Source organism: Fukomys damarensis, unplaced genomic scaffold (assembly GCF_012274545.1).
Source record: "Fukomys damarensis isolate Sample0158 unplaced genomic scaffold, DMR_v1.0_HiC HiC_scaffold_15, whole genome shotgun sequence".
Taxonomy (NCBI): domain Eukaryota; kingdom Metazoa; phylum Chordata; class Mammalia; order Rodentia; family Bathyergidae; genus Fukomys; species Fukomys damarensis.
Window position 1 is genome coordinate 44,687,996 of NW_022900927.1, and position 13,299 is coordinate 44,701,294.

General features: G+C 33.0%; 1 protein-coding gene across 33 annotated transcripts in view; it reads right to left on the reverse strand.

Moving 5' to 3' along the window:
* Positions 1 to 13,299, reverse strand: part of Ppfia2 (PTPRF interacting protein alpha 2) — a 458,820-nt gene that overhangs the window by 299,803 nt on the left and 145,718 nt on the right. For 10 of the 33 annotated variants that reach the window (XM_033763820.1, XM_033763819.1, XM_033763816.1 and 7 more), the window contains exon 1: positions 2,601 to 2,877. The exons of 22 other annotated variants lie outside the window; for them this stretch is intronic. In XM_033763820.1, the coding sequence (XP_033619711.1) occupies positions 2,601 to 2,681 (81 nt within the window). In that variant the 5' untranslated portion in view covers positions 2,682 to 2,877. One more of the 33 variants, XM_033763821.1, reaches the window with a different exon arrangement.

Below are 13,299 nucleotides of genomic sequence, written 5' to 3' on the forward strand. Positions count from 1 at the left end.
AATATGAAACTATGTATGTATTTGTTTCATGGTACATTTCCATTTGTACATTTAGAGTGATACAAATTGATTACTACTATATACAAATATTGTAATAACTTTCCCCTGCTAGCACTTAGTCCTAATTTTTGTCAATCAAAGGACACCCTTAGGCAACTTCAGAGCAGCACTGGATTGATAGGTGATAAGTAATTCATTATACATAAAGTATGAACTGGGTGGTGGCATCATACAAGGTTTTAGCAGCTCTGAATAGAAAAATGAGTACACTTTTATGTTTATTCATAGTAATATAAAAGTAGAAATTACACATAAGAAAATTAAGTGTTTGACATTTTATAAAAAGTATTTGCATATATATGAGAAGTATGAATGTATTTGACTAGATTAAAATGCAATGAAAAAGAAAACATTATAATCTGAATATTCTTAGTTTCTCATTTGTTATCTTTTTACTTGTGAACTGCTAAGGTAAAAAATACTGTAATCTTACTCAAACTTTATATATACAGCACCAGACAAAATGACAGAGATATTTTTGATGGTTAATGATAAAATGAAACTGAAATTTGATATTATTCATGCAAAACATCTTAAGTATTTTTGCATATGTCAACTGCTATGCTGGAACAATTTTAAGTAATCAAGACATTAAAACCCCAACTTCTTGAAGGAGGATCATTTCAGAAGCATATTTATACTATTGTATAATGAGAAATATTTTTGAAAATTTAACTAATCATTTTTACAAGACACATCTTTTGATAAATGGTCTGTTACATTTACAGCACCTCATTTTTCCCAGTGTTTCAACCAAAGAAAATATGTTGCTTTGAAATATATTCATGTATACAAGTATAAAAAATAATCAACTAATTCTTTCCTTTGAAAATAATAGCCATGAGTTCATCATCATACAACTTCACCTTATGATTATTCTATGATTTTCTTTCATTTTCTACCAAAAAAATCAGCAGTAGCAACACAAAGATAATTACTCAAACTTAAAGACACATTCCCTCTTTTTGTAAGCCACAGAATCAAATATCATTTTATATGATGAAAAATAGAGAATAGAATTTATATTTGCCAATATTTATAATTTCTCTGAAATTCCAGTGTTTATGCATGAATATATTAGTGTGCCAACAAAAAAAGGAGTGGTTAAATTATTACAGTGTGTTCTCAAAGAAAATCATCTGCCAAGAAAGATGTCAGCAAGATCTTTACTGAAGGACTTGTAAAAAGCCTGTGTCATGACTGAGCATATGGAATTTACTGACCCTTAAACTTTAAGAGACTCAAGTAGAATACTTAATGTCAAAAGCTGCCCCAAAGAATCCGCTACAGGATATTGTAAAGAGTGTTTATATCTCTGTGTATGGAGAGAAAAAGTAATAATTCTGTGAACAGCCTCAGGGCACTTGCATTTTGAATCACGGCCACAATAAGCAGATCACCACTGGGAAGAGAATATATTCCGGAACAGCACAGACTTGCACTATCAGTAGACATCAGTGTAAAACAGGAGAGGCGACAGGATTAAAAATAGCAATACAGAAAGGGGGGTAGAGAGAATAATTATATCTACTGCTTACAGTTTACAAAGGCAAGAGACATAAATCTGATGTGTATTTCTTCAAAGCCTCTTTTACAAAATTCTGACTAACTTTACTGTATTAATTCTATTGGTCTTTGTATTTTATCTCAGAACTCTATAATTATAAAGCCAAATGAAATATAAATGACAGGCTGTTTGTATTTCCATAAAATAAAATATACAGAGAGAAGAGATTCATTTCACCTTTTCATGTAATGATGACATGACTGAATTACAAAGTAAATCTTAGAACTGCAAGATGCAATTTGAGGTTAAAGTGAAATAGAATCTGATTTAGCTGAAACTTAACCATTTCCTAGATTTATGACTAATTTACTCACAGGCAACTGAAATGCATTTAGTAGGTAACAGCCTTGTAATTCACATGTATATTTATATTATAAATCATTTTGACTTTTTGATAACACAGAAAATATTCCATCCTAATGAATTTCTACTTTAACCTACATTGAAAAGCATACAAAACATGGTAATTTAAGCCTTCTGTATTATTTATTGCTGAATATTGCATGTACACCAAAATTAAATAACAGAAATTATCTGAAGCTATGTATAAAGATATAACACAGAGTTTTATTTCAGAGGACTTAGTTTGCAAAGTTCCGTAAAATATCTTTTAATTCTATCCTCCCTTAATACTTAAGAGAAGAAATTCCACAGTATTCACCATATTACAACCATCAAACACATCAGAAGACACAGCACATCTCATAAACTTTCCTGGCTAATATTAGAGCAGATTTTAAAACCCCTGTGGAAAATTAAGTGTTTACTTTATTTTGCCTGAATTCAGAGAGCCCTGATGCCATCCTATTTCCATATTTTACAACACATTAAACTGACATGCACATTATACATTCCATACATCCTCTTTCATATTTTCACACTTTTTAAATTTCCTTTCTTTGTATTCCCCTTCATTAAAAGTTTGGCTATATATAAACTTCCTAAGTAGTGAAGCCATTTAAAGCACACTTACTTGAAAAGTATAAAACCGGGTCCCATTAGGAGGATGCACTTTAGGGGAGCCAGAAACGGTGTTCATATCCGAGAAAATCATTTCTGATCACAGAGACAATATAATCCACAGAAGCTACAGAAGCAGAGCAGAGAGCTTAGCGTACGGATAAATCCGTGCATGCATTGAGGGAGACTAGAGGGTAAAATGAAATCTGCCCCATTCTTCTTAGATACACAGTGATAGCATTTTGAATCTTTCATCTACATTTGAAATCTAAGCTTAAAAGGAATCAGCCACCGACCTTTTGTGCAGCTAGTTCTTTAGAGCATACAATGTATTTTTTTAAAAAATTGAAAACACAGAAGGATAAAAGCAAGAACCAAGGATAAATGGAGCTTGTGCAGAATCTGGCAGTGCTGTGGACCTGCCCGTCTGTTCTCAGTGGTAATCACCTCCCTCCACCACAGTCTAGCAGAGTGATTATGCTAAATATCCTGCTTAACCAATGACACAGAGTTTCATTTCAGGGAAGCGTGCACAGTGTAATTCAGAGGACCTCTTCTGACTAACCTGAAGCATGTTTCCCATATTGCTTAAGGCTGTGTTGAGTAACGAATTAACTGCTTTAGAACTCTTCTTTCTCTGTGTGTCTCAAACTCTTTGTCACTCCCAGTCTTTTTGATAATATCTTAAAATTTTACAGAGCCTTTTTTTAAAAGTAAAGAACTCTTACAATGTATAGATCAATTACAATGTATAGATCATTAGTTGCGCATCGATGAGCAATGTATAAAATTTCTTAAGACTGAACTGTATGATACTAGAAGTATTAACAAAGGGAGTGCAAATATTTTCCACTTTTCTGAAGTCCCGAGGAGCATCATGAATGTGTATGTAATCATTATTTTATTTTCCCTAAAAGCTAAAATATTAATTTGTTCAATGAATGCCTTAAAAACTGTCATAAATTTGTTTTAAAGGATCCTAGTTCATCTATAATTACAAATCAATTAAAATATCTTTTATTGAAAGAATTTTTCACCTGAGATACAAAAATACTGATTGTAAGTCATCTGTAAAACATGCTCATTTTTAATGTCTTTAACAAAATATTATAAAAGATCATATCAGATGACTTGGCAACTTTTAGAGGTAAAAATAAATGTTCCATTTACACATGGCTTAAAGGTGGAGACTGCAGGAAGACAGAAATCAGAATGAGCAAGAAGTGGGTCTTTGTCATAGTTGTACATAATAAAAAAACCAAAAACCTTCTGCTTTGAACCCAGAGGGAGTAAAATAATGGCTGTTTGTAAAATTTAATTATTTATTTGTACGTTAGAGTCTCTAATTGTGTTTAAATTTTACAATATCAATGGAGAAAAAGCTAAAAAGTGACTCAATTACAAGGGTAGGATATCTATATTTGGCTAATTATATTTGTAGGTAATTGCTTAACAAGAAAATGTATAAATAAACCAGAACTTTTAAAAATTAATGTAATTTGAGGATAATTTGGGATTTATAAGATATAAAGAAATGCTCTTGGGATTTAACTCAGTGGCACCACTCATGTCTTGCTGCACCCAAGGTCCTGAGTTTGTTAAAAACAAAACAAAACAATACACACACACACACACACACGTGTGCGTGTGTGTGTGTTCTCATACCTCACCCTCAGTTTCCCCAATTGCTACTTTTTGTATTGTTATAGCATATTTATCAAAGTGAAGAAATTAAAATTATCATTCTCTAGCCTCTAGATTTATTTGGATTTTGTTAGTTTTGCCATTTATATACTTGCTGTTCCTAGTTCGAATCCAGAGTAACATATTTATTTAGCTGTTATGCCTCTTTAGTGTCTATTGGTTATGACACTCAAATTTTCCTTGATTTTCATCAAATTTATTGGTATAATTTAGGTATACATAACGATCACGTTCATCATAGGGAATTTGCATCTGTATAGATTTTGATTCCTCTTTGTTTCAACTTTCCTCTCTTCAACCCCTCTTTCCCTCCTTATTTACAAAAGCTTTTTTCCATTTAATCCTTTTCTCATTTTTTTTCTTTTCCCTTCCTTCCTTTCTTTCTCCATTAATTTAACTGTCCTTTTGAATCATTTCCTCCTATTCCACGACAGTTACTACACATTTTTGTCCTTATTTACTGTTTCAGCTTCTCACATGAGACAGTGTGACATTTAGAACTGTGTGCCCAATTTAATTCACTAAAGAGTATGGTCTCAAGGTGCATCCATTTACCTAGAAATGTCTCACATTTCTCCTTCTTTAAGGCTGAGTACTCATTATAGTTAAAAACATCTTTTTTTATCCATTCATCAGTTGATTGGCATTTGAGTTATTTACAAGATGTACTTATTACAAACTGTGCTGCTACATAGTTTGTGATAAGTAAATCTTGGAATTGTGTGTGCATACATCACTGTGGTGTGATGCTTTTAATTATTTTGGGAATATACTCAGAAGGGGGGAAAGCTGGGACTCTACTGTCTCAACAATTTACAGAAAAAAGAATTGTACAAGGAAGCTAGTGTTGGTAGAGTTGCTTAACTAGTAAGGCACAATCAACAGTGTTAGACAATGTAAGAGGGCTATTATTAGGGCGGATAAATGAAAGACAGCTAACAGGTTATAGTCTTGAGTTTCTAAACCTAGGGCTATAAACACAAATCTTATAAAGGATAACCCATCAATGAGTGATAATGGTGAAACATTTCATACCATTAAGGGGTGGTTTCACAATTTTAGAGTGAGAACTGTGGTTCATAACATAACTAGGTATGGTGAAACACCCAGTGCTGATAAAAGGGCTGCTGAAAATTACATACACCATTTCAAAACAATGGCACAGCAAAATGTTTTTTGCTCTCATCAAATTTTCAAGTGTCATGAAACTTGTCTTTCCTGGAACAAATGCCCTGGAAAACATACATTATCCAGGAAGAGCAGAAAATGCCAGGCCACAGGCTTATGAAAGACAGGCTAAACTTACTGCTACATGCCAATGTTAGAGGTGGCTTAAAGATAAAGCCTCCCTGGATTTTTCATTCTGAGCCCCTTAGAGTCTTCAGAAAACATAAAGTCATGAAGAATAGTCTAAGGAAAAATATGGAAATCTAATCCAAAACCCTGGGTAATAAGAATAATTTTTTTTCTCGGGTGGATTAGGGAGGAATTCTTTCCTAATGTTCAGAAACATCTAGAAGAAAAGGTTTACTACTTAAGGCTGCCTCATCAGGATAATGCTCCTGCTCATCAAAGAGATCTGAAGCAAGAATTGGCTAACAAATTCCCATAGCTGTCAGTTGAGTTCCTCCCACCTAATACAACTTCTCTGTTTCAGGCTGTGGACCAGCATGTTATAGCGAACTTTAAGAAGCTATACACCAAAGAACTGTTACATACGGTCTCAGATACAGATTTAACCCTTACAGAGCTCTGGAAGGAATATTACTACCCTGTCAGATGTCTTCCTTGTGATTGAACAAGGACTCTGGATATTGTAGAGCACTGCCACAGAGGTGAACTGTCCTTCCTACTTCATCCTTTTGGTGATACAAAATGTCCAATGTGTCAGTGGTGATTTTAACCATTATCTTTTGGCTCAGGTAGTGTTTCTTTACTACTTTTATCTTCTGAGCAATTGCCATTTTCCCCTTCAATACTCTCTTCTTTGGAGTTAGTCACTAAATCTACTAAACTCTCAACAAATTAGAAACAAGCAAAAAAAATTAAACTGTACCTCTTGAAGGAGAGTGTATTTACATATATTCATTGGCCTTCTACAAGGATGTTTAGTTCCTTCATTATTTTTCAGTCACTTGTATCGGTACATAGTCAGATAAAGTATATTTATTTTATCCTTTTGGTTATGATTTAATATTACACAATTTATTCTGTTTGTCATATTGTCCCAGCTTTGGCCACTACCCAGCTCTTTTATTTTAGTTTTGGCTCCTGTGTTCTTTTGAAAAGACTTCATCCTTTGTTTTTGGATCTTTGAAATGATTTTTTAAATTTTTTTCTGACATAAATCATCAGATTTTTTAAAACTGTTAATTCCCTTAAATATTACTACATCACTGCAAGTAAATTTGAAAAATCATGTTTTCTGTTTCCATAGTTATTTAAGCAGTAATTATATTCTATTATTCAAATTATTTCTACTCATTTCTTAAAATACATGGTTTATATTGCCAAAATCTTGAAATGGCTATGTGCAGGTGTACTAGTTTGGAGACCAGTGATGTATGTGAAAATTGGGTTCTTCTCATTGCCAGACACTTTGACATTGTACTTCTGTGATGTCAGAAGCATGTGACTTATGCGCTGCAAAGACAGTGAGTAGAAGTTAAGCCTCAAACACAAACTTGAAATTTTTTGGAATCTTAGGGTATAAAAGGAAAATAAATTTACCAAATAGATCATTGTACTTTATGCTTTTCTGCAAGTTGTATCTGACATAAATGAAACCTGAAAATTCACTAGATTTCATATTATAGCACCAATAAATCAAATATTCTGGTACAAACTCACCTATTTTTGATTCAATCTCATTCATTTGCTGAGTTTTCATTAGCAGAAAATAATTTTATTTCAGCTAGGGATTCTGAAGCTTTTTGGCCAATAGCAATGCCTTTTTATATTTCTTTTGTAGTGAGGGGAGGAAATTGGTACGACTTACTCTTGTAAAAAACAGAAGGGAGAAACAGTATTACTTTATAATTATTTTACATTTTGCTTCCTCATTCTAAACGTTTGTATCATTGCTTTTGTATATAATCATTCTTTTTCCCCCTATATTGCCTACTTATGATGGCGTTATCCCATTGATTTGACAATCTATTTGGGAAGAACTCAACTTTCTCTGCCTGGTAGCAAAACAGAAGGTACTGACCTAGTCTGAAAATTGCCACTGATTTAAACTGTTTTGTTCACCAAGGTTGGAGAAGTCAAAGCTAAGGTACTGTCCATCGTCATTTTATGGAAATCATGAAAATGAGGCACTGGAGAATTGGGGGAGGGAATGTGTGTCTCAATAAGAAATAGATCCATTGACTTATGTAAATAACCTAACCAAAACAATATCAAATTTAGTCAGCTACATCCACACTATTTTTGCATAGGGACGTGCCATTCCTTCGTGCCGGAGAGGCCAGTGGGCCTGGAAAGAATTCTCTTGGGGCTGTTCTGAGTCCCGTGCCTGACAGTCGCCAGCACCATGCTTTCCAAAGTTTGTTCGTTTGTTCTTTTAAAGGTAGGCAGTTTAACACATATGTAAATATTGAATAGTTTCTCTGGTGCGAAAAGCTAAAAGTGTAAATAGGGTTCAAATTGTATAATTGATAATGTAAAAAAAGGAAGAAAAGGGCTAACAGAGTAGGGGAAATAGGAAGGTTAGAGGAAAGGAAAGAAGGCAAAAGAAAAAATATAAGAAAAGGAAAAAATGGAAACAGTCTATAAATAGGGAAGGGTGGAGGGGGTTAAGGGAGGGCAGGGGAATATGGAAAAAATAAGAGCCAAGATACTTCATGTAAAAGTACAAGATTCCAATGATGAATGTAACTGTTACCCAAAAATACCAATAAACTTAATGAGAAAAAAATGTAGACAGTTTAATAACTAGGTAGTCCTTCAACATAAATACAAATATTTTAAGAGCATTAATTGTGATATAATTATTGATTTCATGAAATAAAGCCCTGTTGGTATTCCTTGAAGTGCATCAAATAAATAAATAGCATCGTATTTTAATACACATCTCTTTAAAACTGTAAATAAAAGCTAATGAAAAGGTCTCAGTAAAAGTTGGAAAATACATACCATTTCTTTTACTCCTTCAATTACATTCACCTTCCTTACACACAATTTTATCTTACTACATTTTATTATTTTATCATTTGTTTGGTATTTTATCAATAACATAACTTGTTATTCTAAAACATATGTATATGTGTTTCAAATGTTTTATTGTTAAATTTTCAATGACATAAGTATTGAAAATGCATCTTCTGGACTGGGTTGTATTCATAAATATTAGGACACAATTGGAATAAATATATTACTATATTGGAATAAATATATTAAGATGCTAATAAATATTAAACATGAAAAACAAAATATTGTTGGAAGTATATATCTTGATAGGAATTTGTCTTTAAACATTGGACTATATATCAATTCAAATATAATACTGGAATGAGACTGGATCCCAATTTCCAGTTTTATAGATTTATTTGCTGGAAAACACTGTCCACAAAAGTAAAGAGCTGTGAAAATACAAAATCTGTGCTATTGTTATACAATAGTTTAAAATAATAATTTTAAATAACATTGTTACTAATTTGAGCTTGTCTCCAAATAAAAATAAAAATGTGCTGGGAGTGCAGCTCAGTGGGAAAGCCCTAAAGAGAGGTCTGTGATCAGTCCCTCAAAAAAAAAAAATGCATTCCCTAAACTACAAATAGATGATTATATTAAATTTAAAGATAAATTAGTATTTGCTGAGAAGTTTCTCTTAAGAACTTTTGGGTATTGTAATTTAGTCAAAACACACTGTAGCTGAGTAAGGTGGCACAAGCCTGTTATCCTAGCACTCTGGAGGCAGAGGCAGGAGGACCACTATGTGTTCCAGGCCAGCCTGAGCTACAGACTTCAAGGCCAGCCGAACTACAGAGAAAAACCTTGTTTCAGAAAATAAAACAAAACTGAAATATCCATGAAAGTAAATAACAGTATACACCTGAACACATTTCTTAAAAAATTCAAATACAAGGGCTGGGGATTTAGTTCAGTGGTTCCACCACCTACCTTGCAAGTACAAGGTCCCAAGGTCCCAAGGTCCCAAGGTACAAGGTACAAGATCCCAAAGCCCATGGTACCAAAAAAAAAAAAAAAGAAAGAGAGAGAGAAAATACACCAACTAAAACTGCAATTTATACATTTATACATAAGTATTTTCATTAAATCATAAAAAACTGGTGGTTTTTATTTTTAGTTTTAGAAATTGACTCATGCCTTTTTGTTAAATTTTAAAAGGTATTTATTCATAGATAATTTATAATTTAACTGGACCATTTTTAAAGGGAAAAAAACTGAGGTTATTATGCCAGAAAAACAAAAATAAAGAAAAACTCTTGTACACCAGGATGTGTGTTCTGAACCATGAGAAAGAAAAGGTATGTCTATCCTTAAGGAGTTTTTTTCTATTTGGAAAGACAATTCACATACTTTTAAAATATTTTACTAAATGAGGGTCACATAAATCAAATCATCTCTAAAAGAATTCTAATGTGAGGAAAACCAGGGCTTATGGGTTAGAGGTGACCTCCTGGAGGTAAATCATCTGAAGACTAAGGAGGGAGAAGGGACTAACACTCATTGGTTAAACGTCAGACATGCATATATGCTATTTCATTTATCCCGTATACTATCATTTGAATTGAGAAACGCATCAATTTCTTAAAGGAGAAAGCAGAAATTTAAGAAAGAAGAATATCTTGTCCAATAACAGAGTGATTATTCTAATTAAAAATGAGGAATCCCTCCCATTACACCTGCCCCTTCCTCTCATCTTTCTCTCCCAATGTTCATTAGTTCAATTATTCAACAGTATGTTAATTCAGAACTAACTAACCAAATGCTTCAACTTATTTAGTAAGGTGCAGAGACCCGAGGAGCATCATTATAAAGCATGCAGTATCAGTCCTTAAGAAACTTTAAATTTGACAGGAAAAGCATTAACTAACAATAAATAGTTCACCAGCAAGGCAGTGGCGATGTAGTTGAATATGCTCTAATGAATGACTTAACATAAGGGATTCCATGCGAGTTAATCTGAAGAGCATCTTATGGCAAGGTCGGTGTGCCACCAGTAAAAGAACAATGTTGAAAGTTTTCCAAAGAGAAGGATTAGTATTCATAAAGGCAAGCAGTGGCGTGAAAGGACTGGGAAATATGGAAGAATGCACTTCAGAGTGCAGGAGGTAACTGTGTCAGATAGATTTTTATATATTCTAAATGCTTTCTCATGTAAAATTAGTAAGGATGCTTAATCTGATCAACACTCTGTTCCTACAAAATCAAGTAAACTTAGATAAATCTTGGAAACAGCCTATTTGCCCATCCGTTGGAAACTGGATAAAGAAGTTGTGGTTTTTCTATAAAATGGAATATTACTCAGCCATAAAGAGCGAGAGAATAGATTCATTCATAGGAAAATGGATACATATTGACGATATACTCCTAAGTGAAATAAATAAGTCACACATGTGTAAATACCAAATAGTATCCCTGGTGTGAATATTCTGCAACAATGCATAAGATTCTAATAAGATTACTGACATTTAGAAATGGGAAGAAAGGAGCTAAAGGTGTAGGGAAGGTGTGATGCATAGGGGAAGAACAAAAAGGGAAAAGAAAAAAATGTGAGAGAATGAAAAGATGAAAATAAAGTGTTTGTAGATGGGGAGGGGAGGAGGGGGTGAAGGGAGGGCAGAGGTAAGGGGAAAAAATGAGAATCAAGACCTGTCATGTAGAGGTACAAGATCCCAACAATGCATGTAACTGTACTGTATCCCTAAAATGTACCAATAAACTCAATAAAATTAAAAAAAAATAGAACATTCCTGTCTGACAAAAAGACAGGAAATACAGAGTCGTTTTCGTACTTCTGATAGTATATTTTGACACCTTTCTTTAGGTTGCCAAAATCATTTCAAGATTAAAGTTGTCAAAGAACTTTATTCTTAGTCTCATTGATTCAATTTATCATGAGACTATTTCAAGCATTAACTTGAAAGTAAGAAAACGTATGATACAATATTACATGTGAAATAATATTTAATCAGATCATGGTAGCAGTAATTGTTTTCTAAGCAATATATACCATATGAAGGGGAAATTATGTGCTTATTCATTTCTAGAGATAGATCATCATAAAAAAGATGTACCAAGACAAGTAAATTAAAATATAAACTCTAGAAAGTCTAATTCTAGCCATCTCAAGTACATGATTTTTTACAGAAGGCAAGTGAAAATGAAAACTGAAAGGATGACTAAATTATACTTCCTTAAAAATGGATAAAACAATAATCCTGAAGCTAGACATTTGTTTTTTATAGATTCCCAGAGAAGACTAACAGAGGTCATCTTCTGTATCTGGGAATAATTACTCTCAAGCCTTCTAAAATGTATGTTATGATCTTAGATTTAAGCAAAAATAAAATAACACCTCTGTCAATATAAAAATTCAGCTCAATCTCTGTATCCCGGAGGGTAACTTTAAAGAGTAATTGTGAGATTTATTCTGCTTCAAGATAAGTAATTACATATAGTCTTTTATTCACTTGTAAGCATTGAGTAAAAAGCTAAAAAATATTGCTGGAGTGCTAAAAATTTGGAAGAGTTAAAGCAATCCATTGAAAAGGCTGCTCATTTTCTGTTAGCTTCGGATGGATGCTCCGAGCAAAAAGAGACAATAGAAGAAACAGAGGAAGAGGAAAGCAGATGAGAGCAAGGAGAGGCCAAAAAAGGAGGGGAGAGAGATCTCACTGTGATCTGCACCATAACACTGTAGGATAACAAGTAATTTTGTCAGCAAGCATGAAGTTACAAGTCATGCCAGATGGACTGAAACTTGCAGCCCAGATGGACAATGGAATCTACTAAATCCACATGGATATCATATGAAAACTAGCTAAATATATATATTGCTCACCCTCTCTGTATTTATCTACTTCTAGCTCTATCTGCATCTTCAGATTTACATAACAAGTTCTAAAAGATGCAATGAAGATGGCCCTGTGCAGGTAGCTAAAACCCAGAATTTCATTTACAACTTGTTCTAGGTCTGCAACTTCTTGACAGTCGCATTGGGTATATATAGGGCTCACTAGTTCACCCATTCATCTATGTAACCTATTCATATATTTCATCATTGAGGAACTACATGTGCAAGGCCATAGCTATAGTTAAAATAGAAGTTAATAAGCAGAAAGGAGGATAAATTGTACATTGTATAGCCTGAAAATGAAAAACTATTTAATAGAAGTCATCAATTTTAGCAATGAAATAATGGAAATTCCAAGAAAAAGAAAATTCTAATACTTCAGAGATTTCCTCCTAAAGATGAGAATTTTTAAGCTAACTAATCATTCACTGAATGTATTTTATTTTTATTTTTATTTATTTACTTATTTATTTTTTGGTACTGGGGATGGAACTCAGGACCTTATGCTCACAAGGCAAGCAGTGGAACCACTGAGCTAAATCCCCAGCCCTCACTGAATATATTTTAAACAAATTAAAAAATTCTTAAAAATATGTTGGGATCACTCAAGATCTGTAGGTGAAAAAATATAATATATTAATGCCAAAACTTAAAAATTCCCATTTATAGTTGGAAAAATATTGAATTTGACATTAATTTATTTCTTGATGATACAAATTTTTAATTATCTCTGAAATTGTATAAATGTGAATGCATGTACACATGTATGAATATATATAAATATTTATTTACATACATCTACCATTCACCTACATGCATATATTCTGTCTTCCAAACTCAAATGAAAAAGAAAAATTTTGGTACTGGGGGTCAAACTTCGGACCTTGTGCTTGCAAGGCAGGTGGCAGCACCATTGAGCTAAATCCCTGGCTCAAATTACAAATTTTTTTTTCACTTTTTTTTT